This window comes from Acipenser ruthenus, chromosome 23 (assembly GCF_902713425.1).
Source record: "Acipenser ruthenus chromosome 23, fAciRut3.2 maternal haplotype, whole genome shotgun sequence".
Classification (NCBI taxonomy): domain Eukaryota; kingdom Metazoa; phylum Chordata; class Actinopteri; order Acipenseriformes; family Acipenseridae; genus Acipenser; species Acipenser ruthenus.
The window spans coordinates 29,654,076-29,680,642 of record NC_081211.1 but is presented as its reverse complement, the minus strand read 5'-3'; the positions used below and the strand labels follow the sequence as shown (position 1 = coordinate 29,680,642).

Sequence of the window (26,567 nt, the reverse complement as noted above, 5' to 3'; positions counted from 1 at the left end):
TCCAGACAAGCTCAAAGCAAAGCAATGAATCTCAAAGCAAAGCAATGGATCTCAAACCAAGGCAATGAATCTCAAAGCAAGGCAATGGATCTCAAAGCAAAGCAATGGATCTCAAAGCAAAGCAATGAATCTCAAAGCAAAGCAATGGATCTCAAAGCAAAGCAATGGATCTCAAAGCAAAGCAATGAATCTCAAAGCAAAGCAATGGATCTCAAAGCAAAGCAATGAATCTCAAAGCAAAGCAATGGATCTCAAAGCAAAGCAATGAATCTCAAAGCCAGGTAAAGGCAGAGTTAGAGGAAAATGATGAAAACAAAACACTGGTGCAAAATACAATTCAAATGTATTTGCTTTGTTGTGATGCTGTTACAATATATCACATCCTGATGGGACATGAAAGGAGTCTACATATAGGACCCCTCCTCCCCCCCCCCCCCCCCCCTCCCCCTCCCCCTCCCCCTCCTCCTCCCCCGTTTTCATATGATAAGACTTGAGTATTTTCCCTTTAAATTTCCCTCTGTACCCCTCCTCTCCCTCCCTCCCTCTCTCTATACAGTCCCTGCAGTCAGTGTTTACCAGCATTTCGGAAGACGGCGCGCAGCAGCAGCAGCAGCAGCCGCTCAATGATCCCGAGTGGAGGGCGAGGCGGACGCTGTTAATAACCCCACTGAACAGTAAGTCCTCTAAGCGATCTTTCACCGAGCAGCGTGTGAGTGGGGGGCTCGGCGCAGCGACACAATCATTGGAATGTTCTTCATGGCGAGGGGAGTGGGCGGTGTTATGATTTCTGGTCTGGTGTATTGGGAAGAACAGTGCAGATAGATTGTGTGTGATGGTGCTGCCGAGCATGTATCCGAAAACACCTACAGCTAGAGACAATCTGAGAATTTATAACGGAACGCGTTTATTTTCAAAGACGTACTGCGAACACGACTGACAGAAACGAAAAACCTGCTGTTGATTTCGCTGGAAAATATGCTTTACTAGGGAGGAAGGGCTGATACTACATTCAGATTGATATGTTTACATATTTGTTTCAAATACAATGCATGTGCACATTGAAATGGTTTGATAGATTTCTGTTTTTATTTTGTGTATCTTCTAAACGCCTTGTCGTGGAAGCTGCGCGTAATACTATTGAAACACCGTGTCCCCAATGAGAGCCTCAAGGACAGGTGCGTCACGACGCTGCTGGTAACAGCATTATGGATGGGAGTCTGGAAAGATGGAGGGTGTATGCAGTGCGGGAGACAGCATGGACCCGCGCTGGGGTAGGGACCGAGGGGTTTTATCTCAGCGACTCCCAGTTATCGGCCATGCCGAAACGTTATTAATAATAATAATATCAATATTTCGCAGCAAAAGCAGTAGCCATCATTGTCGAACAACGCTGGGAGACGGCGTGAGGGGAATGTGATATGGTGATAAACACAATCACAGAGAGACAGGACGCAGGGGTGAGGTAGAGAGGAGAGGCTTAGAGGTGACGGGACAGCATTACACAACAGTCACTTTGTACTCTCCACTAATGCAATGTATTAGGGCATCATTACATCCCTGTTTGCGCGCCCCTCTTTATCACAAACAGACCTTAATGATTGCCTCGTTTGTTTACATCGCATAATGTTTTGTTATTTATTTTTATTTTATTTTGTTTTGTTATTTTTTTCTGGTGAATAAAATGAAATAAATCAAACTCCGCACCCCACCGCTTACTCCCGGATCGCACTCGCTGCTGCTTGCATGAGTGGGAGGTTCTGGAAAGGAAGACTGCATTTCAATTTCAAGTGACAAGTGTGTTAAATCTGTAACCTTTTCTAAGGGTTATGGTGTTATACCTGAAGTCAACAAACGCAGTATTAAATAATAAATATATTAAATATATGTTGCTGTATGTGACACATAATACTATTTAATTATACTACTGCTATTGACAATAATAATAATAATAATAATAATAATAATAATAATAATAATAACAATAATAATAATAATGTGCAGAAGAGACAGACCGCCAGGGAAACCAGTAAACTAAAAAGACAAGCGTATGAAATGCACAGTGTAGTGTGCTGTTCATATTGAGCTCTGACACACTGCTGTCCTGCTTTTAGATTTCACACTAGAGGACAGAGCTTGCCATGAGCCTGTATTGCACAGGACCCCCTGAGGGTGTTTCCTGCACAGCTGCACAGAGCTGGGCTGCGTGGTTCTTATAGGGAGAGCCGACACAAGGGTGAAGAGTCTTTATCACGTACAGGGACTTTGTGTTTGTTGCTTGCTCAGCTCGGCTGTGTCTGAGAGGATGATCCACAGCTCTTCTGTGTCTGAGAGGATGATCCACAGCTCTTCTGTGTCTGAGAGGATGATCCACAGCACTGCTGTGTCTGAGAGGATGATCCACAGCACTGCTGTGTCTGAGAGGATGATCCACAGCTCTGCTGTGTCTGAGAGGATGATCCACAGCTCTGCTGTGTCTGAGGGGTGATCCACAGCTCTGCTGTGTCTGAGAGGATGATCCACAGCACTGCTGTGTCTGAGAGGATGATCCACAGCACTGCTGTGTCTGAGAGGATGATCCACAGCTCTGCTGTGTCTGAGAGGATGATCCACAGCACTGCTGTGTCTGAGAGGATGATCCACAGCTCTGCTGTGTCTGAGAGGATGATCCACAGCTCTGCTGTGTCTGAGAGGATGATCCACAGCACTGCTGTGTCTGAGAGGATGATCCACAGCACTGCTGTGTCTGAGAGGATGATCCACAGCACTGCTGTGTCTGAGAGGATGATCCACAGCTCTGCTGTGTCTGAGAGGATGATCCACAGCTCTGCTGTGTCTGAGGGGTGATCCACAGCTCTGCTGTGTCTGAGGGGTGATCCACAGCTCTGCTGTGTCTGAGGGGTGATCCACAGCTCTGCTGTGTCTGAGGGGTGATCCATAGCACTGATGTGTCTGAGGGGATGATCCACAGCTCTGCTGTGTCTGAGGGGCTGATCCATAGCACTGATGTGTCTGAGGGGATGATCCACAGCACTGCTGTGTCTGAGAGGATGATCCACAGCTCTGCTGTGTCTGAGAGGATGATCCACAGCTCTGCTGTGTCTGAGAGGATGATCCACAGCTGTGCTGTGTCTGAGGGGTGATCCACAGCTGTGCTGTGTCTGAGGGGCGATCCACAGTGTGTGTGAATGATTTAGTAAATCCCTGGTTATTGTACTTGCTATCCCAGATTTCTGTACACCTTTTTGTAGTAAGATCTTTTGATCTGTTTTGTATGTGTATTCATTGACTCATAATACCTCTCGTTGAGAGTGTACTACCTCCTGCACTTCTTTGCATGACGGACTCAGCTAAGAGTGAGTGAGAAGTACAGTCTCCACTTGATTGGAGGTAGCAGCCGCACACTTCTGCACATACAATGCATGCAGTGAGAGCCCTGCAGTGGTGGAGGGGTGGGATCAGCTGGAGGCCAGTGCCAGATCTCGCTCTGTTTATTTACATGATGATATTCTCTCAGGGTTTCCAAGGAGGCGGTCCGGGGAAACGTCCTGGGAACTTCGCTAGGGAGCTGCAGTCAGCACCAATGACGACTTCCAGATGCTCTCTAAGAGGGGGGAACACGGAGACACTCTTACAGGAACAGTGGCTTGAAACCTGGGTCCAGGAGACCACCGGGAGGCCTAGGTTGAGGCAACTTTGCTGTATAAAACCACAAGTCTCCCCTGGTGGCCTGAAACCTAGTCTCCTGAAACCAAGTTCCAAGCCACAAAGTGTCCTCGTGTTCCCTCAGCTTCAGAAAGCAGGTGGGATTGTGGGTTCTCTGCTGATTCAGTGTAGTAAACAGAACAGCTCCCCAACACAGTGTTACTGGAGCAGTGATAGATGGAGCAGACTGCTCCCTGCTCTCTGCCCCAGCTCTTCCCTATTCCCTGTATGGATGCTCTCTGCTCCCTGCCCCAGCTCTTCCCTATTCCATGTATGGATGCTCTCTGCTCCCTGCCCCAGCTCTTCCCTATTCCCTGTATGGATGTTCTCTGCTCCCTGCCCCAGCTCTTCCCTATTCCATGTATGGATGCTCTCTGCTCCCTGCCCCAGCTCTTCCCTATTCCCTGTATGGATGTTCTCTGCTCCCTGCCCCAGCTCTTCCCTATTCCCTGTATTGATGCTCTCTGCTCCCTGCCCCAGCTCTTCCCTATTCCCTGTATGGATGCTCCCTGCCCCAGCTCTTCCCTATTCCCTGTATGGATGCTCCCTGCCCCAGCTCTTCCCTATTCCCTGTATTGATGCTCCCTGCCCCAGCTCTTCTCTATTCCCTGTATGGATGCTCTGTGTTCCAGGGCTGTGGGTGTCTGGAGTGAGGGATGGCGGACGAGGAGAGCGTTCCACAGGGGGAGGCCCCGGACCACACCCCCCCTTACATGATCTTCCTCCTGGTCCTGTTCTTCTTCCTCACTGGCCTGCTGGGCTTCCTCATCTGCCATGTCCTGAAGAAGAAGGGGTACCGCTGCCGGACAGGGGAGCTTGAGGAGGAGGAGAGCGAGGGCAAGCTGACCCGAGAGGACACCGAGGGTGGGTACAGGACATTCATACTGACCACAAAACAATAAAGGACAATTTAAAAAACTACTATCAGTAATGATGTATCACATTACTATATCATGAAAAGAAAGAATCCTGATTCACTGATACACAGTAATGCTATAGGGCTCTTCATGTGCCCTGATTCACTGATACACAGTAATGCTATAGGGCTCTCCATGTACCCTGATTCGCTGATACACTAATGCTATAGGGCTCTTCATGTGCCCTGATTCACTGATACACAGTAATGCTATAGGGCTCTTCATGTCCTGATTCACTGATACACAGTAATGCTATAGGGCTCTTCACGCCCTGATTCACTGATACACAGTAATGCTATAGGGCTCTTCATGTGCCCTGATTCACTGATACACAGTAATGCTATAGGGCTCTTCATGTCCTGATTCACTGATACACAGTAATGCTATAGGGCTCTTCATGTCCTGATTCACTGATACACAGTAATGCTATAGGGCTCTTCCTGTGTTCCAGATTGTGTTCCAGATGATCAGGCAGAGGACCAGGACACAGTGGAGCAGATAGTGAAATGCATCATTGAGAATGAAGGTAGGGCACCAGCCTCTATCACACCATCCCAGCCTCATGGAACTGCAAGTCAGGGTGCTGAAGTGAAGCATCAGTCCTGTTGCGTTTCTCTCCCCAGCGAATGCAGAAGCCCTGAAGGAGATGCTGGTGAACCAGGAGCCAGTGGAGCGGACGGACCCGCGGTGAGGACTGTAACTTTACTGATCTGTGTCTGTCTGTCCGTCTGTCTTTCAACATGTCAATGTGTTCAGCAGGGAGGGGAGGGGCTGCAGACCAGTGTGTTCAGCAGGGAGGGGAGGGGAGGGGCTGCAGACCAGTGTGTTCAGCAGGAAGGGGAGGGGAGGGGCTGCAGACCAGTGTGTTCAGCAGGGAGGGAGGGGAGGGGAGGGGCTGCAGACCAGTGTGTTCAGCAGGGAGGGGAGGGGCTGCAGACCAGTGTGTTCAGCAGAGAGGGGAGGGGAGGGGCTGCAGACCAGTGTGTTCAGCAGGGACAGGAGGGGCTGCAGACCAGTGTGTGCAGCAGGGAGGGGAGGGGCTGCAGACAGTGTTCAGCAGGGAGGGGAGGGGCTGCAGGGATCCTTAACCACGGCTGCTGATCCCCGGATTAGAGCCCCAGCCTGGCCCCAAGCTGCAGACAGTGTGTTCAGCAGGGAGGGGAGGGGCTGCAGGGATCCTTAACCACGGCTGCTGATCCTGGATTAGAGCCCCAGCCTGGCCCCAAACTGCAGACAGTGTGTTCAGCAGGGAGGGGAGGGGCTGCAGGGATCCTTAACCACGGCTGCTGATCCTGGATTAGAGCCCCAGCCTGGCCCCAAGCTGCAGACAGTGTGTTCAGCAGGGAGGGGAGGGGCTGCAGGGATCCTTAACCACGGCTGCTGATCCTGGATTAGAGCCCCAGCCTGGCCCCAAACTGCAGACAGTGTGTTCAGCAGGGAGGGGAGGGGCTGCAGGGATCCTTAACCACGGCTGCTGATCCTGGATTAGAGCCCCAGCCTGGCCCCAAGATGCAGACAGTGTGTTCAGCAGGGAGGGGAGGGGCTGCAGACAGTGTGTTCAGCAGGGAGGGGAGAGGCTGCAGGGATCCTTAACCACGGCTGCTGATCCTGGATTAGAGCCCCAGCCTGGCCCCAAACTGCAGACAGTGTGTTCAGCAGGGAGGGGAGGGGCTGCAGGGATCCTTAACCACGGCTGCTGATCCTGGATTAGAGCCCCAGCCTGGCCCCAAGCTGCAGACAGTGTGTTCAGCAGGGAGGGGAGGGGCTGCAGACAGTGTGTTCAGCAGGGAGGGGAGGGGCTGCAGGGATCCTTAACCACGGCTGCTGATCCTGGATTAGAGCCCCAGCCTGGCCCCAAGCTGCAGACAGGCATCGACGTGCTGTCATTCGTTAATGTGTCTCTGATTGAAATCTGTCCGAGTCTTCAGTCAGGTTCAGAGCTGCCCGGGTGTGCTGGAGCCAAGCTGTTTATCTATAGATTGATTTGATTGTAAGGCTGCTGCATTAGATTTTGTTGAAGTGTCCTCAGAAACACAGACTGTAACCGCAGGACACACTTCCTGTGTATCTGTGAGCAAGCTGCTGGAGCATGATAACATTCTGGCAAGCTTCCAGGAGGATTAAGGGATTATCTACAAATTACCAAATTTAAGAAAACAATACATGAATTCAAACTTTGCAAAGACTATTTCCTGTGACTTTATTTAGCACCCTCTGTCTCCTGCATTCCCAGAGCTAGCCCTGCAGCGAGCCTTCCTCGCTTTCTCCAGTCTCTAACTCTTCTCTCACCGGCTCTGTCACAGAGAGAGGGAATCACCCTGGGGGAAGCAGCTGGGATTTGGGCTCAGCGTTGCCAGGGCAGGGATTCAGTAGATTTTCCTATGCCACTTTGCTCTGTACCCACTCCATGGAGATGAGATGAAGAGAGGGGGGAGCTGTCTGTGCAGGCAGAGATACAGAATGCACTTCCTGTACCGTGAACCGTGTGACCAAGTTTAAACCTCTGTCTCTGTCTCACTCTGTCTGTGTCTCACTCTGTCTATTTCTGTCTATCTGTCTCTGTCTCTATCTCTGTCTCTCTCTATCTGTCTCTATCTCTCTCTCTTTCTGTCTGTCTCTCTGTCTATCGGTCTCTCCCTGTCTCTGTCTCTCTCTCTCCTCCCAGGTTTCCTCGCCAGGACAGTGCTGGCAGCTTACCGCCCCATCACCACACGGTGCACTCCGGCAGTGACCGCACAGCCTGCCACCACTGCAAGCAGAGCCAGGCCAAGAGAGCGCGGGGGCGAGCGAGGGCCCCCCGGGGCAAGACCCGCCCCAGAGAGACCACTGTCTTCTCAGTGGGGAGGTAACAGCACTGGGGGTTACTGCCAAGACAGGAATGACATCATAATAAACTAGCTGTACCGTGTATTTCATTTAACTATATATTAGAGATTGTAGTCTGTACTGTACATATTATAAACGAGGAAAACAAAATCTTGAGTCCGCAATCTGGAGTCCAGTGTTCCTAACAGCAGTGTCTCCTCCCCCTCCCCTCAGGTTCAGGGTGACCCACGTTGGGAAAAAGTCTGGCAATCAGGAGAAGACCGGCCAATCAGAACAAGCCGAGTGTGACACCCTGCAGAAGGACGACAAAGTCGGCCAATCAGAGACAGAGCTGCATGAGAGGTGCAGCCTTCGAGAAATGTTCAAAGACACACCCACTGACGACACAAATGGTGCGGTCCAGAGAGGGACTGAGCCAATGGGTGCGGAAGACAGCCTAGAGACGGGAGGAGGCAATGATGGGGAATCCCATGTGGAGGGGCTAAAGAATGGCACAGTCCAAACAGAGAGCACAGATAAAGGCACATCACAAACAGACAGCACCCATAATGGGACAGCCCAAACCAAGGACACTAATAATGGCACAGTTCAAAAAGACCACCCCAATAAAGGCACAGCTCAAACCAAGGACACTGATAATGGCACTGCCCAAACAGAGCACGTTGGTGGTGATGGTGCAGCACGACGCAAGAGCCCTCATCATGGCACAGTTGTGATTGGCGGACCAGCCGGCAGGGAGTTCCGTTACAGCAGAGTCCAAACGGAGGACGAGGAGATGGCACAGACGGAGGATTCGAAAGACGACATGGTTCAGATGGAGGACATTAAAGACTGTAAGGTGAGCCAGGAGGAAGGGGGGGAGGAGCCCCAGCGAGGCCAGTGTGTGGAGACAAACAACCGCAAGAGGGGCTCCGCCCACACCCCGCACAAGTGGTGAGGACCCCGGGGGTTCAGACTGCCTCCCTGTCCGTCAGAGGAAGGCAGCCCCAGCACTTCACGGGAATCCTCCATTCACAATCTGCAGTCCAGATGCAGATATTTCATCATGTAGATGGAAGTGACTGTTTCAGACAATCCTGTAGGTGCTGCCTTGACTCTGTATCCGCGAGGTACCCAGAAAATAAACCCAAAACAAAACAAACATCCAACCAGGGGCTGTTGTGACCCCGGCTTCTCCACCTCACTGCAGCGCTGGTCTGAGATCATTACCCCTGTGCCTCCCTTCTGTGATCAACAGACAACCAGGGCATCCCCCCAGCCCCCCTCTTAGAAGACCCAGTGAATCAGCTAGCTGTTTGTACTGAGCTTGCTGTTTTAATGGATTAGCGGGCCGCACTGTCTCTCTGGAGTCAGTGGCTCTGATACTCTCAGTATAGTGCTGAGAGCTCTCCGAGGAGGCAGTGTGCTTATCTGTTTACTGACAGGACCAGTATCCATCCCCTGTGCTGTACCGGAGGCTCCCATTCCTGCAGCTGGCCTGGCACTGAGTGAATCACAGTGCCAGCCTGTCTGCTGTACCTGCCATGTGGGTGCATTGTTAACGCTCCCTGGTCCCTTTGGTTTCAACAATAACAAAATGCAGCAGCTGTGAACCATGCTGTCTGGATTTCAAGGTTTAAGCCAAGTCAGCTGAACAATGAAAGCTGAAAACCACGTAGCGTCTGTACTGTATCTGTCACTGTGGATAATGAACAAACAGCCCTGCACACCTGCCCTGGATTTACTGTGTTTGTGAAAGAACATCGCCATCGTCCCCTGCTGTGTATGTTCAGTATTACATGGGCTGCACCTGCACTGCAGAGCTGAGCTGCACTGACAGCCCTGTGTGGGCCTCAGCTCAGGAGCTCTGTCAGTCTGGGAGAGCATCGCTTTCTTACCATGTGTCTGGTCCTTCGCATTGCTGTGCACATGTGCAATGGGTTACCTGGGATTAGATAGGGTTTTATAAGTCACCGACGGCTGGTTTCACAGCCCCAGATTAGCACTAAACTTGAACTGCTAGACCTAAAGAACAATCAAGGTTCTCAAGATTATTGCTAAGAGGGGTCTATGGAACCAGGAGTAAATCATTTAGACAGGTCCGTTAATCCAGGAACGACAGCTCACTCCCAGACCAGGGCTGCCCGCCCTCTGTCTGCCCTTAATAATGTCTTAGAGGGATTTAGAAAGAGAACGAAGAGACACAGGAGGCTTTGAAGGAACAGCTTTTTAACTTCCATTCCCCCTCAGCTCCGACCGTGCGGTCAAGCTGCTCCCGTCGCGTCCCCCCTCGGCTCCGACCGTGCGGTCAAGCTGCTCCCGTCGCGTTCCCCCTCCGCTCCGACCGTGCGGTCAAGCTGCTCCCGTCGCGTCTCCCCCTCGGCTCCGACCGTGCGGTCAAGCTGCTCCCGTCGCGTTCCCCCTCCGCTCCGACCGTGCGGTCAAGCTGCTCCCGTCGCGTTCCCCCTCCGCTCCGACCGTGCGGTCAAGCTGCTCCCGTCGCGTTCCCCCTCGGCTCTGACCGTGCGGTCAAGCTGCTCCCGTCGCGTTCCCCCTCGGCTCCGACCGTGCGGTCAAGCTGCTCCCGTCGCGTTCCCCCTCCGCTCCGACCGTGCGGTCAAGCTGCTCCCGTCGCGTTCCCCCTCGGCTCCGACCGTGCGGTCAAGCTGCTCCCGTCGCGTTCCCCCTCGGCTCTGACCGTGCGGTCAAGCTGCTCCCGTCGCGTTCCCCCTCGGCTCCGACCGTGCGGTCAAGCTGCTCCCGTCGCGTCCCCCCCTCGGCTCCGACCGTGCGGTCAAGCTGCTCCCGTCGCGTTCCCCCTCGGCTCCGACCGTGCGGTCAAGCTGCTCCCGTCGCGTTCCCCCTCGGCTCCGACCGTGCGGTCAAGCTGCTCCCGTCACGTTCCCCCTCGGCTCCGACCGTGCGGTCAAGCTGCTCCCGTCGCGTTCCCCCTCGGCTCCGACCGTGCGGTCAAGCTGCTCCCGTCGCGTTCCCCCTCGGCTCCGACCGTGCGGTCAAGCTGCTCCCGTCACGTTCCCCCTCCGCTCCGACCGTGCGGTCAAGCTGCTCCCGTCGCGTTCCCCCTCCGCTCCGACCGTGCGGTCAAGCTGCTCCCGTCGCGTTCCCCCTCGGCTCCGACCGTGCGGTCAAGTCAAGCTGCTCACAGTGTGTTTTTGTAGTGGGCAGCAGAGCAGTCTGTGTAGAGTGGCCTTACACTGAATAATGGTGTTCTTCTTGCATGTATCTATAGTGATCCGAAACTGCGGAAGCATAGGACTAAAGATAGTGGTTGAAAAATGACCTCTTTAATGATAGTAACAATGGGTTGGATATTCCAATCCTAGAAACCAGAACTGTGCATCTGAGAACATGGGAACTGCACCTGAGAAGATGCTGGACTGTTCTATTTTAAATTATACCAGATAAATACTAAAGATAAAGCTATGCATTTTAACAGTACTTCACTGTGTTTTGGGTCTTGTGTTTGTATTGAAATAATGGTCCAGTCTCCCCAGACAGGAAGAAACACACAAGAAAGTTCTGAAGTTGTCCAGCCGGTGTCACTGAGGAGCAGCTCTGATTGAGAGGCTTGCTGTATAAATCAGAGCACAGGCTGAGATTGTTATTTTTATTGGGTCCATAAAAGTGAACATTGCAAACACACTGGCACACAGGGTTCTGCATAGCAAGCTTAATGGAAACCAACTTCCATTGTTCACAGTATCGGGGTACACAGGCATGTCCGCGGGTAACAATTTGAAATGAGACGGGCCCTTTGACAACACATAGGTGAAACATGCAACTGAAAAAAACGGATTCAATAAAAACTGCAAACAAAATTAAAATAATTATTTAAAAATAAAAATAATAATAATAATAATAATAATAATAATAATAATAATAATAATAATAATAATGTTCAGGTAGAGCAGTATTTGTTGGTTTGCATTTCAATTGCTTGTTTTTTATACCAACAAAATAAATAAAACTGCGAGACAAGTGTGCCAGCCAAGTGAGCTACACCTGCACACCCAGCTGCAGGGGACTGGCATTATTGAGGCAGGAGGTCAAACATTTCACATACAACAAAAATAAACCCAGAATAATAATAATTAGAATAATAATAATAAATATAAAGTAGAATATTCTTTTCAATATATTAAATGCAACTCCTAAAAGAAAGAGAACCCCCCCCCAGAATTCCTCTTCTAGATCTTCCAGCTCTGTGGTTCCAGGGTTGGAATGCGTGGACGGGAGATACGAGACGTAACAGAAGTGTGCAGATGTTGTGCTGGGAGCGACTGTCTAGCGCACACAGGAAATGAGAGGCATGGTGTGTGCGACGCAGCCCAGCGAGAGGCGGACGTGTGGCAGCCCAGCGAGAGGCGGGCGTGTGGCAGCGCTGTGGAACGTCTCAGTCAGTGATGCAGGCTGGTTCTACTCAGACAAAGTGCTCGTCAGAGCTGGGGCTGGGGGAGGGGCGCACGAACCTGCAGGGAGCAAAGAGAGACAGATCAGAAACACTGCAGTGCTGCAGCACCAGAACTACTGTCCCAGGGAAAATATATCTCATTGGTTTGTATGTTAGGAGACTCAGCTCAATGATGCTTATATAAAAGAAACAAATACAAACAAGACTATCTTTAAACTTTAAAAATAAGAAAACCAAGATAATACATTGTGTGCAGTGAGACAGAAAGACGAACCTGAGGGCTTGTTAGGGATGGGTTAGCATGTAAATATACTGTGTTCAGTATTACTCTCGGTTTGGTTGTGCTGTGCTCATAGTCTTCGGTCAGCTCTGTGAATTTCAGGCATCACTGACCGCAGCTGCCTGAGCGTTCTGGAACTGGTCAGCTGCATGCGACACTGTCCACTCTGCAACTCACGGGACACTAGAAAAGCCTCCCCCGTTCTGATTTTATAACATGCTGTCCAGCAATGGACAAGTGCGAAACTACCAGCTGCTTGAGCTGTGTTGAAACGTGATGGGCTGGCAGGAGCAGCAAACACACACACACTCATATACTCACACTCACTCACACACACACACTGGATGGAAAGGAAAGCACACGTACCGGCCTGGCCCGCCGGGGGGAGTGATCGGGGGAGCTGTGGGCACTGCTGCCACTGTCTGGAGAGGGAGGAGAAGAGACGCAGTCATTAAAAACCTTCAGAGCAAGAACAAGACGCACTTTCCCGTCCCTCCCTCCCTGACCACAGTCCTACCTGCTCTGCTGTCAGGCCGCCTGAGCAACCCCAGCGGAGTCCCCTGCAGCCTGTCCTCCAGTCCCCTAGGTGGCGTACTCCCCGGGACTGGCAGTGATGAGGCTCCAAGGATGGGGAGCGGGGGGGAGAAGGGAGGAGGGCCAGAGGACAACAGCTCCTGAAACCAGAACAGAGACTTTCTTTTTTTAGTCCTGATTTTTGGTACCATGAAAAACTGCAATAAAAATGGTTGCTGTGCATGCTCACCTTCCCCGCCTCCTCCTCCTCCTCCTCCTCCTCCTCCTCCTCCTCTCCCAGCAGCTCCACCACGAGGGAGGGGAACACCCCGACTCTCCCGTTCAGCTCCCCCTCCCAGAAGCCGTCGTCCACCTGGACGTCTCCGCAGCGCAGCAGCCGGATCACAGCCCCCTCAGGGAAGGACAGCTCCTCCCCACTCTGCCCACAGTACGGGTAGAGCGCCCGGGCCAGGCCTGCGGGGCAGAGAGAGAGAAACCATCACCAACACTGATACAATACAATACGATACGATACAATACAATACAATACAATACAATACCAGCACAATCCAGCTTGCTTTTATAAAGCGCTCTTCATGCAGAGCATCCCAGAACGCTTTACAATAAAATAAAAAAATTAAAAAGCCACTGGCCAATCAATCCAGCTCAAGAACAAGCCCGTTTTTAAATTAGATTTCCATGGCTTGGGATGGATGGCATCTCCTCACCCCTCCTGATTTTAGACAGCGGAGAGCAATCGCTGGACTCTATAAGGAACTGATGAACCATCAGGCCAGCCTCATCTCTTCAGTTATTTTATCCAAATTTAAAAGCACCTCCAGTATCATAGTCTATGCAGAATTGCAACAGGACTGGCTTCTATTTAGACAGAGATGTGGAGTCCTGACCCCCGTTCTCCCAGTCTTTCAAAACCATGTCTAAAGAAAACGGCTGCCACAGTCCTTCCAAGCTCAGGGTGCAGGGACAGCAAGTGACATGCTTGTAGTAGAAACAGATTCTCACCTCCCGTGCATGTCTGTGAGCCTCTCCCCTGGGACCCCAGCGACCTCCCTGAGACAGGGCTCCCTGGGACTCTCTGCGACACAGCGTCCCCTGCTGACAGGCTCGGGAACTGCAAGTACCTCTCGGGCACGTACCCCACCTGCCCTGAAGCATTCCGAGCCTGAGGGAGGAATACAGACACGCACACACAGAGTCACACACAGATACAAAGATGCATACAGAGACAGAGACAAGTAGAGAAGTGTCAAACCTTGAGCCAGTCCTCCATGTCTCCGTCCTCTATCACCTCCAGCTCCTCGTCCTCCGTGATGGACAGCTCGTCTGCTTGGCAGGCCTGCAGACGGGACAGGAATGAGGAGGGAGAGAGGAGAGTGTGTATCACTGCAGAGGGCAGGGGAACAGTGGAGGGGTGCAGGGGAGAGGAGAGTGTGGATCACTGCAGAGGACAGGGGAGAGGAGAATGTGGATCTAGAGGAAATGTATCATTGCACAGGGCCCGGACACAGAGCCGCTCTCTCACCTGGTAGCTGTAGAGAACCCGGCAGGGCAGGGGGTAGCTGCGGGGGCAGGGGCTCGGTGCAAACTCTGTGAAAATCTCACCGTCGTCAAAATCCTCGAAATCAAACTCATCCTCCTGAGAGCAAAGAGACACACACACACACACACACACACACACACACACACACACACACACACGTCAATGATTTAGAAACACTGAAACAAGCCAAAAAGTTTATTTTACAAATGTTTTTGTACATCAAAACATTGATCATGCAATGTAATAATCCTCCCTCTGGTTATACTGGTGCTCTGGCAGGGCAGCTGGACTCACCAGGGGGGAGATGGCTCCGTTGGAGAGCCGTGCCTCGCTCAGCCGCCGCTCGCTCTCCAGCTCCTCGTTGGCCTGGCTCATGGCGCTTGTCACCCAGGAGTCCGTCTCCACACCGGCCAATCGCAGGAGAGCCAGACGAGAGTCTGCCTTCACCCGGCTCACCTGGGGACAGGACATGGCAAGGGAACCCGATTGAGAGCCTTGACCGCTCTGCACAACACCTCACCTCACCTTCACAACATGCAATGTGAAGTGTCTGGGTACAGCTCGTTCACACGTGGGTATAAAGTCACAGGAGGTCAGCGTGTCTCTCACTTAGGTGTGTGTCTGGTCTGCCCGGGAGGTCAGCGTGTCTCTGGTCTGCCCGGGAGGTCAGCGTGTCTCTGGTCTGCCCGGGAGGTCAGCGTGTCTCTGGTCTGCCCGGGAGGTCAGCGTGTCTCTGGTCTGCCCGGGAGGTCAGCGTGTCTCTCACTCAGGTGTGTGTGTCTCTGGTCTGCCCGGGAGGTCAGCGTGTCTCTGGTCTGCCCGGGAGGTCAGCGTGTCTCTGGTCTGCCCGGGAGGTCAGCGTGTCTCTGGTCTGCCCGGGAGGTCAGCGTGTCTCTCACTCAGGTGTGTGTGTCTCTGGTCTGCCCGGGAGGTCAGCGTGTCTCTCACTCAGCCTGACATACCTCAGCCTTGCGGACGCTCTCCTTCACCTCCTCCATCTTCCGCTCCACGCCTGCCAGCTCGTCCTCGGAGACCAACTTCCTGCGCTTCTCCAGCGTCTGCAGAACCTGACACACGGACACACGGACATTGAGAAGGACGCCTCTGAGAACCGGCCGCCCACCTTAACTTTCTGCTTGAGTTTATAAGGATCTTGCAGGATGGGACGGGGGTCCATGACACCATTGAAGACAGACAGAGAGAGAGCAGGTATCTGATTGGGAGGGGATGCTAAAGATCTTGATTCAAGACACTTTACTTAGAAAGCGTGATTTAATTAAAGCTCTTTACGATGTATTAGGATGTGATGGCGAGGTGTCTGTTTCTCTGGACTCACCCTTTCTCCGTGGGTTTTGATTTTATAGTCCTTGGCTGCTTTGGTCGCCCATTTCCGCGCCTCCTTCTCCAGACAGCTTTCCCCCCCCTGGGCACTGCCCTGATGGACCAGACCGCACACCTGCAACGGAAGCACGAGATGTTAAAAGACAGCTCTGACCAAGGAAACAAAACACTCCTATTAGTTAAACATTAAAATCACCAATTATTAAAAACAGAGTTCAGTACATAGGGCCCACCAGTACAATTTCAACCTCTGACCAGCAGGTGGTGCTGTGCATCACGTGAAACTCTCACCACAAGGGAAGCATTGTAAGAAAAAGCCCCCTGCGTGCAAATGTGCATTGAAAACGGAAGACAGCCCTTCTGAGTCAGTTCCCCTTGAACGAGCATGTGGAGTGTGGAGGACGCAGGGGTCCTCTGGGACGGTACCTTGTCGCTGGGTGCCCCCTGGAACAGGAAGACGGGTGCCTTGGTGATGACAGGGTTCTCCTGAAGAAAGAGCTGGAGGTCGTGCTCTCGAGACACCTGCACACAGACACAGGAATCCTCCACCAATCAGACACACCGGCACAGAGCAATTCTTTACTCTCAGGTAGAGACTTAACACAACCCCTGTTTCACCATTCCACAACTCACTCTTGTTTTCATGTGCAAGTTAAACAGCGAAATAAATAGGTCAATAAGCAAGAAAACTTTATTCATACCATATACCATATCACACCATAATAAAAAAAAATTCCTCCTTCAAATGAGCTATGTAGGAAACGGACTGGGTGAAGCTGCTGTGCAATGGGGTCTTCCTTCCCTCCGTGTAGGGTACCTGGCAGGAGTCCTGCAGGACCCCGAGGAAGGCGCTCTGCGTTGCCTGACAGCTGTCGATCTCAGTCTGGCTCAGCAGGGTGAAGTGCTCCCTCAGCCGCTCGTACAGGTCCCCATCCAGGTCCTGAAACACAGGGAGCAGAGCGGCAGGTCAGCCACGTGGTGGCGACAGAGTCCTGAGAGGAGAGATAGACCTGGAGCGTCCTGTGCTGAGGGCTGAACCCCAGCCAGTGTTACTGAAAGCAGAGATCTCTTGCTTTCAAGAAGTAGACTTGCACTCCGTTAACACTGACATGGAGGAGTGAGAAAACTTGCTTGCTGGGTTTGTTAAAATAAGACTCTCAACTGTAGCTACTTTGCTACATGCAACAAACACCACCTTTCAAATGCTGCATTTCTACAAGAAAATGGCACAGAAAAATTATAATTGTAGTGTCAGGCTTTTGGTTTCTTCTAAAATCTTTTGGCTCTCTGGTTAGATCAGTGCGTCATCAGCAGATGGTGCATGATCAGCAGCAACAGGATTTCCTGGAAACTAGGGCCCCTGTTCAAACACAGCAAGGGTTTTAGCAGAGGAGGGACAGATTCCAGAGTGACTGAGGCAGCCCCATGGAGGTAAACAGTTCATCAATGGAGAGAGAGAGGAGGAGGCAGAGGAGAGGGAGAGTGAGAGAAGAGGGAGGAGGAGCATGTGAGAGAGCGCGAGAGGGAGGGAGGGAAGAGAAGGGAGAGAGAGAGTGAGAGAGAGAGAGGAGGAGGATGGAGAGAGACAGAGAGGAAGAGAAGGAGAGAGCGAAGGAGACACACACAAGTGCAAACAAGCAGCCAGAGGGTCTGCCAAACCACAGGATGTTCTGCACATCGCTAGAGGCACCAAAGGACCGGTTAATCTCCTTTAAAAAACAGGCCTGATAACATTTCACAGGAAACGTCTAGTGCAAGGAGCGGATATTTCAACACAGGTCACAAGGTGGCGCAGTATCGGTGACAGCGGCAGGGCGCTCGTTAGCTGAGTCACGACAACATCTCCATGCTGTGGTTCTCCCACGCGTGGTTTCCCTTCTCTTACAGAAACATGACAGCCTGTCTCCAGCTACACAGGAAGCTGCTGAGCCACATGACTCCTCTGCTCATCGGGGAGCTCTCCCACACTGACCACTGGCAGCAAAGCCATTTCCGCCTAAACCTCAACTTCAGTGTGAAGATATTTAAAAAAGGAGCTGATAATACGAGGCCGTCCGCAGTGTTGTGGGAGAGAGAGAGAGGAGACAGTTATACTGGTCCAGGCCCAGTTCCCATGCACAGCCTGATGAAGTGAAGAGGGAGGCTTGTTAACAGACATGCATGTTTCATAAGAGTCACACACAGAGGTACAAATAAAACACACGCTCGATTGGTTTGTTCAAGGCACCGAGATTCAGACTCCCTCCCCTTTACTTAAAAGGATCTCAAGAAGAAACTGTTTGTTTATACCCAGTTATTAATAAACTGTGAACTGTATTTGTCTGTCAGTTTGCAATAAAAACACATTCAAAATATATGTTAAAAGTCCTTAAGGTTTTGTGATTAGGGCCCAAGTCACACTGTTCTGACGAATTCAACAAAGTTCATATTTATTAAACTGTTCCAGTCCAACAGCGGTTTATAAAAGTCTCATGACTTTTTTTTTTTTTTTAACACATCAAAACCAGTTTTTCCAGCGAGTCAGTGAAAACAAGAACACAGCCTTCCTCTCTCCCACCGCTGTGGAAGAAAGTAGCGCTGCAGCTGAGAGCAGAGACAAAGAGCCCGACTTACTGAAGTTCCCAAGTGTTCGTTTATTTCTTTCAGCTGACTGTGACTCAATAGAGGACTTCACTATGTGTGTAAACAACTCGCCTGGTGAGCCGATAAAGAAAACATCTCACAAATAAAACAGCAGATGTGTTTGTTACTCAACTGCAAATTACCACAGAATTAGAACGATTCTAGAAAGCTCACTTTTTTTAAATGAAATCTAGAAAATTCATACAGATGCCCATCAACAAGGATATAAAACATAATCGAAGGGAAGTTTCTTGTGTTCAGTAGAAACTTTACAAAATTCAATGAAAATCACCAGCCTTAGCATTTGAAAATACTGCTGATCAACCAAAGAAAAGGAGAGCGGGCTGAGAGCGTGTTACCTTGACGAGAGCCGAGGGGAGCGCGTGACCTTGACGAGAGCCGAGGGGAGCGCGTTACCTTGACGAGAGCCGAGGGGAGCGCGTTACCTTGACGAGAGCCGAGGGGAGCGCGTTACCTTGACGAGAGCCGAGGGGAGCGCGTTACCTTGATGAGAGCCGAGGGGAGCGCGTTACCTTGATGAGAGCCGAGGGGAGCGCGTTACCTTGATGAGAGCCGAGGGGAGCGCGTTACCTTGATGAGAGCCGAGGGGAGCGCGTTACCTTGATGAGAGCCGAGGGGAGCGCGTTACCTTGATGAGAGCCGAGGGGAGCGCGTTACCTTGATGAGAGCCGAGGGGAGCGCGTTACCTTGATGAGAGCCGGCAGGTCCTTGCTGTGATAGTGCTCCTGGTGTGAGTTCACAGCGGCCAGGGTAAGAAGGTACTCGTTACGAGCCTCAGTGAGCTGCAGGTTGCACTCAGACAGCCGATTGCTCAGCTGCAGGGGGAGTGAGAGAGAGAGAGAGAGAGAGAGAGATATTTATTTCAAGCTTTTTCGCTGGACCAGCGTTTATACTGGGGACTCCGTGCTTACACAACCTGGACTCAAGGGGAAGCATACCTTTGTGTTCAACTTCTGCAGGGTTGTTCTGAAATGGAAAATCCCATAGTCATTCTTTTTGGATCTGAAAGAAGAAGTAAAATCTATGAAAATGTAAATCAGATTGATGGTTCAATCGTTGTGTTTATTTATTTATATGGCGTGTGTTTGTTTGCTCTCTCCAGTGTCTCTCACTCACTTGTCCCGGGCGAGCTCAGTGATGCGCTCCAGGTGGTAATAGCGCTTCTTCACCTTGCTCAGCTCCCGCACCGCCTCCACCAGCTCACCCTGCACACACAGCAGCTGCTCCGAGCTCTGAGGGACACAGAGAGAGAGAGGGGGGGTGATGCTCTGGACAGGGGGGCTCAAGGAAGACATGTCTGAAAGCCCCTGCTCCCCCGCTCCCCCGCTCCCTCCCGGAGCCCCCACCTTCTTGGCGCGCTGCTCCTTGGCCGCTCGCAGGGTCCTGGTGGTCTCGCTGGTCAAGGCGCGGTAGTTCTCGGACGCAGCGACTCTGGACAGGCTGGTGTGGACAGTGGCTTCAATCAGGGACCTCCACACCGTGAACACACTTCTGCAGAGGAGGGGGGAGCGCAGTTACCAGACTACTTACATTAAAAAAAAAAACAAATCAGCTGATTAAATAAAGTTTGGTCTTCATGGACTTCTGCAGACTGTCGAAGTTCAAAGATTTTATTTTATTTTACAAACAACAACAAAAAAAAAGCTGGTCACTGACATGCAGGCAGAAATGTTTTGATAAAAAAAACTTAAATTTCAGATCCGCTCTGGATTATGAACCTGTCCCACCCTCTCATGTCTGAGGTATCGAACGACCCGGTCAAGTTACTGTACTAATGAAACACTGAAATCAGCCCGCAGTGTATGGAAGTCATGTCAGATATCTTGAACGCTGCGGATCCGAGGGTACGTACCTGCTGTCACTGGGCTCCCCTCTCCCACGAAGCCCGTCCCTCTTCATGTACTGGGAGGCCAGTCTGTGCAGAGCCTGTGAGGAGACACCATTATTCCACAGTCTGAACAGGGTGGCCTGCAGGAGCACTCTTCTCAACGCAGGCATTCCCATTCATTTCCTTTTATTATTATTATTATTATTTGTTTATTTAGCAGACACCTTTAAGACGACTTACAGAGACTAGGGTGTGTGAACTATGCATCAGCTGCAGAGTCACTTACAATTACGTCTCACCCGAAAGACGGAGCACAAGGAGGTGAAGTGACTTGCTCAGGGTCACACAATGAGTCAGTGGCTGAGGTGGGATTTGAACCGGAGAGCTCCTTTAACCACTGGACCACACAGCCTCCTTACTTTGAGGTAAAACCAGAACAATCAGGGCACATTTTCAAAGGGTGTGATCCTGTCTTACAACACGGACAGAAATGAGGCTCCCATTGCACAGCAGTTTGATCCATTCCTGGTTTCACGGTGAGTTTTAGATGTCACACCTGAGCTTCTTAGCTACACCCAGTGTCTAATCAAGCTCGTATCAATACCTGAAATGGATGCATCAGGAGTCTTATTTCCATTCCTGCATATCACCTATGCAATAGGATTCCATTTAAGCGCTCTCATATTATAGACTGGAGAAAGCACTGACAATATGCCCTCAAGGCAAGTACAGGAGACTACCATGCCATCAGTGTTAATAAAACACAATTAAAGACCTGTCCGCTTTGTACGAAAGAGAAACCCAAGTAAATCTGGCTCCAACCCACCTGCCACACTTCTAGCTGGCCTCGGTGCCTGTTTATTTGGAGCTGCTGCACTAGTAGTATTGATCTCTCCCCATTAGGACAGGATTCAGAGCAGCTGAGATCCAGCACTGCTCAGAACCACTATTCAAATCTACCGGTTGCTTTAGCTCACACAGTAGAGTGCATTAGGAAGCACTACTTGCATGGATACAGACCTTGTGAGAACTGACCCCAGCTGGATGTACAGCCTCTGCTCACACTGAGCTCCTGCATTGCTGACAGTGAGGAGAGCGCGCTGACCCCAGCTGGACGTACAGTCTCTGCTCACGCTGAGCTCCTGCATTGCTGACAGTGAGGAGAGCGCGCTGACCCCAGCTGGACGTACAGCCTCTGCTCACACTGAGCTCCTGCATTGCTGACAGTGAGGAGAGCGCGCTGACCCCAGCTGGACGTACAGTCTCTGCTCACACTGAGCTCCTGCATTGCTGACAGTGAGGAGAGTGCGCTGACCCCAGCTGGACGTACAGTCTCTGCTCACACTGAGCTCCTGCATTGCTGACAGTGAGGAGAGCGCGCTGACCCCAGCTGGACGTACAGTCTCTGCTCACACTGAGCTCCTGCATTACTGACAGTGAGGAGAGCGCGCTGACCCCAGCTGGACGTACAGCCTCTGCTCACGCTGAGCTCCTGCATTGCTGACAGTGAGGACAGCACACAGCAGCAACCAAAACCAAACAGCTAAACAAAGTGGCTTCTGTTTCCAAGCTGTCCTGCGAGACCCGTCCCGAGTACTTGCTCACACATTGAGCCTGCCCGCCACATTCCACAGTGACATCAGTCCAGGTGAGCAAACACTCTGTGTGTGTGTGTGTGAGCACACAGAACACCACCCCTCGTTTAATCAAGCCCGTTCTGTCCTGGGTAAACCATGTTCATTTCACTTGGGTTCCCATTCGAATTGTTACTTCACTTCTCCATTTCTTGGAATGCATGGGATGTTTACCAATGCGTTTCAAGTCAGATTCTTGAATACATTTTTGTACAACCCACCTTTTCCCAAAGCCATATGGAAACCCCAGTAGCAGCCTAAAGCACAACTGACTTCCATCAGCAGATATGCAACTGAAAGCAGCTGCCAGGCCAAGCCTGAGATCAGCGCACGCACGCACGCACGCACGCACACGCACACACACGCACGCACACACACGCACACACAACTTTACTCATGTACAGGAAGGTTTCAATAGCTCAGCTTCATGAGTCTTTAAGAAATCAGGAAATCAGTCATCCCTTTCACATAGGGATAGTCAGCGCAGAGCTGTCTGGTTAACGGGTGAAATCTGACAGGCGCCTCCCGCACCACGGTCTCCAATACATTAATCAGAGGAGGAGGAGCAGGGTCCTGGGCTTTAAGATGCAAACTCCACATCAGGGCTAAACTACAAAGTACCCTTTGTGTTACACGCATGACAGGGCTTTCTCGTGTGTGCTTTTTAGATTTCAAGTCATTAAAAGATAAAGATAAACATATCAGGTAATATAAAATTGCTGAAATCAGTATTCAAAATTTAAAATCTACTATAGGAGAGTCAGCTGCAAACTGCCAGTGCTTTCTCAGCACTAGAGTCAGCTGCAAACTGCCAGTGCTTTATCAGCAGTAGAGTCAGCTGCAAACTGCCAGTGCTTTCTCAGCACTAGAGTCAGCTGCAAACTGCCAGTGCTTTCTCAGCAGTGAGTTCGTGGGAGTCTCAAATTCAAAAAGCTGCACAGTGTCAGGCAGAGGCCCTGCTCAGCCGCAGTGCTTACCTGGCCATAGTCCTTCTCAATGGCAGCTCTCTGTTTACTGAAGGACCTGCAAGACAAGCAATGAAACGGCGTCAGAGAGGCAGAGACCCGTCCTTTAAAATGAAAAATGCATGAAGTAATATTATTTACTATACCTCTTATCTCCAGCTGTGTGCACCTGGACACGGTCACACCATCACCAATAGAGAATAGAAAGTGCTTCCAGCTGTAGCCACCTGGAGCAGCGCTCCATTACAAGCCAAACACACACACACACCAGCTTCAACTGAAGTCATTGTGTGTGTGCTGCAGCTTTAGTGTCCAGGTGCACCTACATTCTATGCACTGGCCATGGAACAAAAGCAGTGGCACAGCCCAGATTAACGATACACAAGACCCCATCACCCCTGCACCTCTGCAACCCATCACCCCTGCACCCCATCACCCCTGACCTCTGAGAAGAACATTCCATTCATCCTTGGAATTGAATATTTACACTCTAGTCAAACTGCCTCCTCCTCATTCACATGCTAGCAGAACTCTGCCTCATGCACTGCAGGTGCACAGTGTTTCTCTGCCTCATGCACTGCAGGTGCACAGTGTTTCTCTGACTCATGCACTGCAGGTGCACAGTGTTTCTCTGCCTCATGCACTACAGGTGCACAGTGTTTCTCTGCCTCATGCACTGCAGGTGCACAGTGTTTCTCTGCCTCATGCACTACAGGTGCATAGTGTTTCGCTGCCTCATGCACTGCAGGTGCACAGTGTTTCTCTGCCTCATGCACTGCAGGTGCACAGTGTTTCTCTGAGGTGTACAGCTGACTGGCAGCACTGCTCTTCACTCTGTCCACTATTCACTGGGATCTATGTTGAGATCATCAGACTCGCTGCACTGGTGACCAGAGCCATTGTCAAAGCCCAGTCCAGTGAATTAGCTGACTGCACAGCCCACCCCTCTGAAGACAGCATTGCAAGCCCGCTGCTCTCACCGGATCTCCTCCAGGAGCTCACTCTCCTGCTGCTGCTTGCTCTGAAGTTTGGCCGCTTGTTCAGCAAAGGTCAGCTTCACCTCCTGGGTCACCTTCACCTGGTAAATAAAAGCAGACACGTCCATTCAATTCAGGTTAGCTCTTATAGCATTACAAGAATGCAATTAAAACAAACAAACAAATAAAAAGAAACACTGCCTTGACACTTCATTAGGATCCTTCAACCCGACTGGATCTGACACACACACACACGCACGCACACCCTCGCTAGAACACCCTTCATTATCACAAACCTGGTCCCTGGACCCCAAATAAAACATTTAAAAAGATAATATAAGCACACGCTGTCAACATCCCGGTCTGTACGCACAGGACACACCTCCGCAGTCGACTCTTTTGTCTTGATGAAAAGCGCGCGCTGTGTAACTAGGCCTCCGAAACGAAAATCATTTCATGTTGCAACAAAGCTGGAATCTATATTGATCGTTTGAAAGAAGCAGTAATGCAGGCATGTCTCTCTGTCGTAAATATAGGTTGTCAAAAAGCACTCTGTTTTTTGGCTTGTTCAGCAACCATGTGGCTCAGTTTGGGATTCTTGCATGCTGGATTAAGATTTGATGCACTTTGAATCGATTCGTGTCAGATTGATTGAATAAAAGTTCAGCTTCGATTAAGGATTTTTGCTTTTGTTCAGTGTTCAGCGTTCAGGACTCCAGCGTTCAACAGAGAGAGTGCGCCGTGTGTATAATCGAGAGGACTCCAGCGTTCAACAGAGAGAGTGCGCCGTGTGTATAATCGAGAGGACTCCAGCGTTCAACAGAGAGAGTGCGCCGTGTGTATAATCGAGAGGACTCCAGCGTTCAACAGAGAGAGTGCGCCGTGTGTATAATCGAGAGGACTCCAGCGTTCAACAGAGAGAGTGCGCCGTGTGTATAATCGAGAGGACTCCAGCGTTCAACAGAGAGAGTGCGCCGTGTGTATAATCGAGAGGACTCCAGCGTTCAACAGAGAGAGTGCGCCGTGTATATAATTGAGAGGACTCCAGTGTTCAGTATTCACAGTTCTGTTGTCACTATGTACTGTAGAGATGTACCTGTTTTTTAGGTTTCTTCTTCCAGTCTGAAGGAAGTCATTAGATAATTGCACAGCAGCCTCTCGAAGCACAGACTAATCCCTGAATGGATTTACAATGCGAGTAGGGCCATTATAATACAGGGCTCCAGAAAGAAGACAAACAGTCTTACAAACTCACTTTAAGATCCATTTTACAAAAGGCGATCAATACATTTTCAATTGAAGTCTGGATAGCCAGGTTTACAAATGTGCTGAGCGATACATGCACACAGTGTCTTAAAATAAACTGCATTACTGGAAACCAGAGCAGCCTTGTCAGTGCCTTTCTATCAACATTAAAAAAGAATGCTTACCTAACTAAGCCCGTGTGCCTTCCACACTGCAGCCCAGCACTATCACCACTGAGCTACTCAAACACACTGCCTTCCACACTGCAGCCCAGCACTCTCTCCACTGAGCCACTCAAACACACAGCAGTCCAGCACTCTCTCCACTGAGCCACTCAACCACACTGCAGCCCAGCACTCTCACCACTGAGCCACTCAAACACACTGCAGCCCAGCACTCTCTCCACTGAGCCACTCAAACACACTGCAGCCCAGCACTCTCTCCACTGAGCCACTCAAACACACTGCAGCCCAGCACTCTCTCCACTGAGCTGCTCAATCACACTGCAGCCCAGCACTCTCACCACTGAGCCACTCAAACACACTGCAGCCCAGCACTCTCACCACTGAGCCACTCAATCACACAGCAGTCCAGCACTCTCACCACTGAGCCACTCAGAGTACATGTATTTACTGCCAACCTACAATTCCGGCACACCGTTAAGAAACGTGATAACCTGATCCACCTTGTTTCTATGTAAATATATCACATTCGCTCTACGGCCAGTTCATCTGTACGCACAACACAGAGCGTTGAATGCTTCAGGTCGAGTCCTGTCAGCTTCCAATTGCAATTCTTCAGTCTGTTCAAACATTTGATTATTTATTTTATCGATAGTTTTACTTTGTTTCTTTGTATTTTTTTTAAAGGAGGATCGACTCACGTGTTAAGCTAAAGAACAGCTCAGCCTAGCAGAAGAGGAGTCCCATTCTTCCGCGACTCTCGCTGCTTTTCTTTATGTATTTATGTATTGATATTGCTCTGGTGTGGAACATCACAGAAGGCCGCTCGTTGCGAGGCTGTGTTATATTTTCATGGTAGGAAACGAGAAAAGCAGAACTGTCTGTTCCGCATCATAACTATATCAGTGTCACCAACGCCAACGATGTGAAAAGAACAAAAATGAATTCAGTGCGTCTGGCAAACAAAATCAAACATAAACTCAAACTCAAACAGGAGCACTCGCTTAGTGAGTTACATATTGATAAAGCGTCCCGTTCGCACAGATCAGGACGCTGGGGCAGCGTCAGTATCCAGCAGCAATACCTCTGAGAGTCTGTGCGTATTTATTTACTCAACACCCGGTACCTTTCTCGGTGGAGGCTGCATTCTCCGTTTCTCTAGTGCTCTCCTCGGCGCCGTGTTTCTGCCTCTCTCTCTCACTCGTTTCTCGTTTCCGAGGTAAAACCTCCCCTGTTTCCGAAGCTCTCTCGTTCTCTCCACCGCTCTGTTAACAGGACTCTAGAGGAGGCGGGGCGCGGACTCACCTGCCAGGGCTCACCTGCAGAACAGCAGCGCCGACTAGTGGTCATGACTCAAGCGACTGCTGAAAACACTCGGTCTGCGTTTCAAAGCCAACTCCAAACACTAAGATTACCTGTTGAAGTTACAAACCTCAGATCAGGTAGCAGCTATTCAATTCAAAGCAGTTTCATAAAGATAGGTAGCTTACATGTTTGTTGTGTAACCTGAAAGGTTATTTATATAAAAAAAAAAAACATTAC

General features: G+C 50.7%; 2 protein-coding genes across 3 annotated transcripts; one reads left to right on the top strand and one right to left on the bottom strand.

The window, feature by feature from the left end:
- The first annotated feature begins 528 nt into the window (after positions 1-528).
- LOC117413300 (uncharacterized) lies at positions 529-9,793 on the top strand. Its single transcript, XM_058997226.1, has 6 exons — positions 529-674; positions 4,335-4,566; positions 5,071-5,145; positions 5,243-5,306; positions 7,285-7,464; positions 7,659-9,793. The coding sequence occupies exons 2-6, from the start codon at positions 4,359-4,361 to the stop codon at positions 8,380-8,382; spliced, it is 1,251 nt and encodes a 416-aa protein (XP_058853209.1). The 5' UTR covers positions 529-674; positions 4,335-4,358; the 3' UTR covers positions 8,383-9,793.
- A 1,245-nt stretch (positions 9,794-11,038) lies between these two features.
- Positions 11,039-26,321, bottom strand: LOC117431566 (F-BAR and double SH3 domains protein 1-like). Of its 2 annotated transcripts, none has more exons than XM_058997224.1 (20): positions 26,152-26,321; positions 23,602-23,699; positions 22,634-22,679; positions 20,047-20,120; positions 19,541-19,685; positions 19,311-19,426; positions 19,133-19,196; positions 18,881-19,009; positions 16,369-16,491; positions 15,978-16,073; positions 15,547-15,666; positions 15,173-15,277; positions 14,505-14,666; positions 14,193-14,306; positions 13,923-14,006; positions 13,673-13,832; positions 12,900-13,123; positions 12,654-12,810; positions 12,503-12,558; positions 11,039-11,914 (listed from the first exon to the last, which is right to left on the bottom strand). In XM_058997224.1, the coding sequence occupies exons 1-20, from the start codon at positions 26,170-26,172 to the stop codon at positions 11,882-11,884; spliced, it is 2,127 nt and encodes a 708-aa protein (XP_058853207.1). In that variant the 5' UTR covers positions 26,173-26,321; the 3' UTR covers positions 11,039-11,881. The 2 variants fall into 2 exon arrangements, with proteins under 2 accessions (XP_058853207.1, XP_058853208.1); XM_058997225.1 differs by lacking the exon at positions 26,152-26,321 and adding an exon at positions 25,727-25,820.
- Positions 26,322-26,567: the final 246 nt, after the last annotated feature.